The following is a 6,671-nucleotide window of genomic DNA, read 5'->3' as shown; positions in this document are numbered from 1 at the left end:
CTGGCCTGGCCCCGTGAACTCTGGGCTCTGGGCCTCAGTTTCTAACACCTTCCCTGCTAACTCCCCTCGGGGGCAACCCACTCGGATGATATCCAGGGCTAATGCCTTGGGCTTCCCTCCTCCTGCTGCCCCAGCCTCAGGACCCTCACCCCTCCAAGGCATAGGGGCTAAGGGTGACCCCAGTCATCCAGCCAAGGGACCAGCCCCACAGCCACTGCTCTGCCTCAAGAGAGCTGCTTTCTGGTCCCTCACCTCTACCCCCACCTTGCAGAACCAAACCACCCCTCCTGGCCCCAACCTTCGCTGCACCTTTACGGGGGCTGGGCCCTTGCACCATGACACCTCCTGTTTCTCCTGCCTGGCCACCCTGCCATCCAGGACCTGCCCAGGTGCCTCCTCACCTGAGTGCCTGACACTGGGCTCCATGGGGTCCTGTCCTGGTAGTTTCCATCTGACTGACCCCCCCACCCAGGGCCTGTGTCCTACCTAGCCACCAGGGAGCCCTGGAGGAAGGGATAGTGCCCCACCATGTCAGCTTCCTCAAGACCCAACCACAGGAGCCACCACGGCCTGCTGTCCTGGGCCCCTCCAGGGGCTCAACACCCTTTCTTCATGGTGTCGGTTCCTGACCTGAGGACCTGGGACCTCCTGGAGGACCCCAGGGCCTCTCAATATTCCAAGTTTTGAGCTGGGAGAGATGTATCCACAGGACAAGGTTCAGGGCAGAAGGCTGTTTAACTAGCCCAGGACATGAAAGGGGAGCCCTCTGTAACCAGAACCTAGGATCAGCAGTGAGCTCTGCCCCCTCTCCCACCCTCACTCCTCCCCTGCCCCTCTATCCTGCCCACCTGAGGCAAGTCAATGAGTGGAACCCCAAGGAGGACTGGCCGTACAGCCGTGTTGGATGCTCAAGGTTTAGTTGCTCTCACTGATCCGGATTCCAGTGGGACCCCCCATTCCAGCCTCACACTTCCCAGAAATGGGATCACACATTCTATTTCTGGTAGGGAGATAGCCCAAAAATTCCTCAAAGACAGAGAAACTGAGGTCCAGGACAGGCACTTGTCCAAGATCACTGAGAGTGGTTGGCAAATCCAGACCAGAACCAGACTCCCCCAGGCAAGGTCCTCCTGCTGCCCAGCCCCATCCCACCCTCCCTCCTATGGCCTAGCACTCTCCAGGTACACAGGCATACTCCCCTCAGGAACACCAGGGGTGGGGCGGGTAGCAGTTGGTACCCCCAGCCAGCTGGTCACTCCTTGCCAGGCAGACTTTCAGCCTTCGGTGCCTGGCAGGACACAGCGGCCCTTCCACCCGGGCCAGTGCAGGTTAAATTTCACAGCCCTGCAGAATTCCCGGGCACAGCAGCCTGGCCAACCTCCCTGGCCCCAAGGCTTCTCAGGGTGCGGCCCCACCTGCTCAGCCACAGGCTCTTCCCTGAGGGTCCAGCGTGTATTTATTAGCTCCTTCGCTCATTCATGGAAACCCTGGTGGCCCAGTGGTTAAAAACTTGGCTGCTAATCAAAAGGTTGGCAGTTCAAATCTACCAGGTGCCCCTTGGAAACTCTGTGTGGCAATACTACTGTCCTATGGGGTCACTATGAGTTGGAATCGACTCCATGGCAACAGGCTTGGTTTTTAGTTTGGCTCATATAGTCACTTGGGAAGGAGACACAGGGAGCCCCAAGGATCCAGCAGAGGTTCTGGGAGGTGGGTAACCCTGAGTCTCAGCACACCCACAAAAACAAGTCTCCATTTTCAGAAATTTCTTTCAGAAACCGGCTCTCCAGGTGGGGCAAGAAGGCACATCACAGGGTGATGCAGCAACTGCTGCCTCAGTCACTCGTGGGTGTCACCTAACACCCACAGGAGGCCAAGCCTAGGGCACACATGGGAGCCCACCCCAGGGCTTGGACAGAGTCAGCCTCGGGTATGGGGGAGGGGCAACAACAGCTGCAATAGCTGGGGCGAAAGCAGCAGGTGCCTCCTAATGGGGAGAGCAAGAGCAGAGACAGGGACCAGTGTGGGCCTAGGTAGGGTATGGGGGAGGGGCCCACAGGGATACCCACGGGGCCGGCGACCAGCTGTGGGGGGACAAGAGGCATAGGCATGCATGCTTGGTTAGGGTGAGGGTCCAGGTGGCAAGGGCAGCTGGTCTGGGTTAGGGGAGGCTGGTACAAAGGGGAAAAGGTTTCAGAGCCTCAGGATCCAACCCTCCAAGACTGGGCTGAGCCTCCAGAGTGGGCACTCCTAGAAGGCCCTGACTACTCCGCCACAGGCCTGCCCACCCCTCCCCACCGCCCGGGGTCAAGTCCAAGCTGACTGGGGAGTTTACAAAGCCCTGAAGGACCTACTTGCCTCTGCTGTGCTGACGCCCAGTTGAGTCACCTCTTAGAACTCACAAGGGGTCCCTCAGCCTCCAGGCCTTTGCACATGCTGGCCCCCTACTTGGAAGCCCAGTCGCCCCCACCTGTGCCTGCCCAACTCCTTCGTGCTCAGTTTAGCTGGAGGATCTAATCATGGTGGCAGGCCGGTCCCCACCCTTAGGGGCTGGCTGGTGAGCTGAGGGCAGGGCTGGCCCCTAGAAAACCTGCTGCTTAGAGCCCGGCTTGACAACCCAGGCCCAGCGCCATAGATGAGGCAAGACTCTGCTGCACAGAAATCAGTCTATGTAAAGTGCCGGGTACAACGCTCAGAAAAATAGTTTTACCCACAAAGCCTGCCCCAGGGCACCCCGTGGTCTAGCCCTTTCCCGTGAGGTCCAGCGGCTGCAGGAAAGGTGGCAGCGGCAGTTCGTCCAGGGCCTCCGGGAAGCGGCCGGGAGAGATGGCGGTGACCAGCACCTGCATGGCGCGTGCAAAGAGTGAGGGCGGCGCCAGGCCCGCCAGCCACTGGAACTTGTCCTCACCCAGCAGCCGCTGCCAGCGCAGCCGGTCACCCAACAGCTCGCGGCGGGTGGGACCCGCAGCGCCCGTAGGCGTGTACAGCGCCAGTAAGTCCAGCAGCAGCAGGCGGCGCTGGCGCGGTTCCCCGGGGCCGGTGGCGCCCGGAGCCCCGGCAACAGTGCCGGCGCTGGAGTCGTGGCCCAGCTGGCGCAGCAGCAACTCCAGCGGCGTGAGGCCATCGGCGTTGCGCAGGCCTGGCGAGGCACCATGGCCCAGCAGCAGGAAGAGACATTCGGGTCGCGCCAGCTCGCAGGCCACGTGCAGCGCAGTGCCACCGCCTTCCACGCGGCTGCAGCCGCGCCGGTCAAGCAGACGAGCACGCTCCTCAGCTGGGAAGTCGCGCACTGCGCGCAGGATGCGACGCAGCACGCCCACGCGGTTGTATCGCACGGCCAGCGCCACATGCGGCCCCGGCGCGGCGCAGCAGCGAAAGCCAGCAGAGGGCGGCGCGAGTGCCCGGCGCGGGAAGGTGGCCAGTAGGTAGTGCGCATAGGCCTGGTGATCGTGCACGAGCGCGTAGAGCAACGCCTCGGACGGCGAGTAGGCGGTGGCGCGGCCGCGCTCGTCCCAGTGAAAGGCCTCGCTGGCTCGCATGTCCTCAAGCAGCCACACAGGCAGCAGGTCACGCACGGCCTGGTAGAAGGCGAACGATGACTTGCGGCACTGCTTCTGCGCCCGTGAGCGCGCCGGGCCTACGCCCTCGGGTCCACCGTCCGCGCCTCCCCCAGGCCGCCGCGCATCCCACGGCATGCTGGCAGCTAGGCGCCTCCTGGCCTCACGACATGGGCCTCCAGACGACCACCTGTGGAAGGAGGAGCTACAGTGAGGGATCTGGGAAATGGAGGCCAGCAGAGGGCTCCCATCCACCGGTCTCGGTCTCGAGGACCCACCCAGCCTGACCCCTTTGTCTGGGACACTCCAGCCACCATGCTTCCAATCATTCCCCACTGCTCTCTTCTTTCCTAGACCCTGAACCACCTCCGGCATCCTTGATCTAACTACACCTGATCTCCCTCCCTGAAATTGTCTTTTTCTCTGTTCCTTCTGCTCGAGATGCCTTTCCTGCCCCCACCCTCACGGACCCACCTCACCAAGCCCTTCAGTCCTGCCCCCCACCCCTCTCCACCCCAGGCACACACTGGAGGACAGAGTTCCTGCTCCCTCCTGGCTCACTCATCCAACCTCTAAATAAAGAAAAGGTAAGAAGAAATACGAAAGCTGGCACCTACCTCTCCAGCTGAGCCAAATCCAGACTCTGGCCCAGACTCCCTGCCCCCAGCCCCACCTAAACCCTGACCACGCTTGTGGCCGTAGCACTTCCACTCGTGCCCCAGTCACCTCCAGCCAGGGCAGCGGGCAGAACTCTTGACGAAGATCTACCTTGTTCTGCAAAGATGGCTACATCACTGTCCCTCGCTGGGCCACAGCTTCGTTATCTGTAAGAAGGGGGCAAGGTTGTCAGCCCCAGCCGAGGTAAGTCGGGGCAGTGGGTCCAGCACTTCACCCGCAAACAAGTTCAATGTTGGCCAGCACCCCTAGAGTTCCTGAGGGGAAGCAGGAAGGCGAAGCCAACGTAGAGACTGGTGGGTGCAATATTTGAGTCTGCACAGCCCCGCCGGGTCTGCTGCTGTCTGGATCCTCCCAGCCACTGGATGAAATGGGTACTGCCGTCCCATTGAGAAGAGTTTGTCCAGGGTCAGCATGCCTAGCGCCCAGGCTCCTGCCTCCCATTTTGGACTCATCCCAGACGTGGTGAGGCCCCCTAGATGCGTGGAGCCCAGATGGAGCCCGGCCCTTTGAGCCCCGGGCCCCTGCCTGCGCCCTGGCCTCGGAGCCCTGGCCGCAGCCCAAACTTCCGACTGTCTTCTCTCAAGGGTAAGCCCTTGGTTACAAGGGCCTGGGGCAGCGGACAGGCCAGTTCGCACACACCGGACTACTATCAGTGGCGGTAACTGAACTGCAGAGGGTGGCGCAGTGGGGCCGCGGCCACAGCACCCCTCGAGGCAACATCACGAGTGGAGTCTCCTTACCAAGCCTGAGCCTGCGCGCCCCAGGTGTGACTGTGTGGGCAGGCGTGGGGCGCCGGGCGGTTACGTAAAGTTCGTCCTCCGCCTCACTGGGCAGCGAGTGGCGGCCGCGGCCCGGTGACTGGAGAGGGGCCGGGGCCGCCGAGGGTGTGAAGCGCTCCTGGGCGCCCGAACGCCCCTCCCGCGGCACGGCCCGACCTCGGGCGGCGGCAGGCCGCGGGAGGCGCGCCGGGGGCCACAGCGGCCAGGGCTCCACCTGCGTGCGCGCGTCCCCGTGGCAGAGCGGGTCCCGCGGCCGGGGGCGACGCCCGGTACGGGCGGGGCGCGGGTGGGCCGAGGCACTCACCGTGGGGGCGGCGGGGCCGCGAGCCTGTGTCCCCGCCCCCTCTGCCGGCCGGAGCGCGCAGTCCCCGTGCGGCCGCGGGGAGGGTCCCACGGTCGGGCGCACGCACGGAGCCGCCGCCGCCCGCGCCCGCCGCAGCCGCACTCTGACCGCCCGGCCGGGTCGCTGGGCGGCGGTGCCGGCGCCGGCGGCGGGCGGGCGCGGCGGGCGGCGCACTGCGGCCGGGCCGGCAGGACCGCGGGCCCCTCCGCCGCCGCCATTGGCCGGCGCCGCCGGCCCCCGCCGCTGCCCATTGGCCACCGCTCTGCACCATTGTTACGTCACTGGCGGCGGGCGGGGCGCCGAGCGGGCGGCGGAAAAGTTCGGAGAAACTTGAGGGCGCGCGGGGGGCGGGGCGCGGCCGGGGAGCCCCAGCTGCCCTCGGGAGCGCGCCCGAGACGCTGTCTAGGTGCGCGCGCGGGTGCCCCGGCTTCCTCCGGCGCGTGACTTTCTTGTTTCCATCTCCTGTCCCAGGTCCCTTCTGTCCTGACCCCCACCTCGTGACCTCGGGGAAGACCTCGGCCGGCAGTTGTCCCATCCGTACGTGGTGGTGGGGGAGCCGTGACCCCTGAGGAGTCCCACCGCGTTCGGTCATCCCAGGGTCGGCCCGCCGAGCACCTGCTCCGGGCTGAGTCTCCAGGGGATAGATGGGTGGATGAGTGGAATGGTGCTGGGATAGGGCAGGTATGGCAGGTATGGCACCCGCCCTGGGCTCGTGGCGCCACTGAGCAGTTTCTGTTAACCCGGTGTGGCCAGCGGGATCTCCACGGAGAACGACGCCTATGGCAAGCCCTGAGATTGCAACCTTGTCCAAACATCAGACACCTCTCTTTTATGGCTTTGCCATAATATCAGCTCAAAAATTTAAGTCGAGCGTGTTAATCTTTTAATTAACACATTACCGTGTTTAAGGAAGGACTTGGGGCCGTACTGCATTAATAGAAACTGCTTGGTGGTGCCAAGTGCCCAGGGCCGGTGCAGTACCCTAGATACACCAATTGGGGACATCTGTTTATTGGGCATCTTCTGTGTGCCCACCACTGTGCTAAATATGCCTGACTTCATTTTCACAACCATCACTAGAGGTGGGAATGACGACCCCCAGTTTACTAGGGGCAAATCAAGGCTCAAGGAGAGAGGCCTCCAGTGAGGAGCAGCGGGGAGGAAGGCAGGTGTTTCCCTGGAGTTCCACAGACATCCATGGTGCACCTAGGCCCTGCCGCCCCAGCCTCCAAACAAGGGGTCCAAGGCTGGGGGACATGACCTCGGGGATCAGGCCCCCTCAGGAGCCTGGGTCCGGCTGGCTGGTTTCCATTC

At 63.6% G+C, this 6,671-nt stretch overlaps 1 protein-coding gene across 5 annotated transcripts; it reads right to left on the bottom strand.

Moving 5' to 3' along the window:
• Positions 1–2,649: 2,649 nt before the first annotated feature.
• Positions 2,650–5,412, bottom strand: ANKRD9 (ankyrin repeat domain 9). 5 transcript variants are annotated; one of them, XM_064292949.1, is made up of 3 exons: positions 5,319–5,412; positions 4,175–4,381; positions 2,650–3,747 (listed from the first exon to the last, which is right to left on the bottom strand). In XM_064292949.1, exon 3 carries the CDS (start codon positions 3,693–3,695, stop codon positions 2,742–2,744), a length of 954 nt encoding a protein of 317 aa, XP_064149019.1. In that variant the 5' UTR covers positions 3,696–3,747; positions 4,175–4,381; positions 5,319–5,412; the 3' UTR covers positions 2,650–2,741. The 5 variants fall into 5 exon arrangements, with proteins under 5 accessions (XP_064149019.1, XP_064149018.1, XP_064149020.1 ...); XM_064292948.1 differs by having other exon boundaries at positions 4,326–4,381; XM_064292950.1 differs by lacking the exon at positions 5,319–5,412 and adding an exon at positions 4,976–5,127.
• Positions 5,413–6,671: the final 1,259 nt, after the last annotated feature.

This window comes from Loxodonta africana, chromosome 10 (genome assembly GCF_030014295.1).
Source record: "Loxodonta africana isolate mLoxAfr1 chromosome 10, mLoxAfr1.hap2, whole genome shotgun sequence".
Lineage (NCBI taxonomy): Eukaryota > Metazoa > Chordata > Mammalia > Proboscidea > Elephantidae > Loxodonta > Loxodonta africana.
This window is presented reverse-complemented; position numbering and strand designations above follow the sequence as displayed.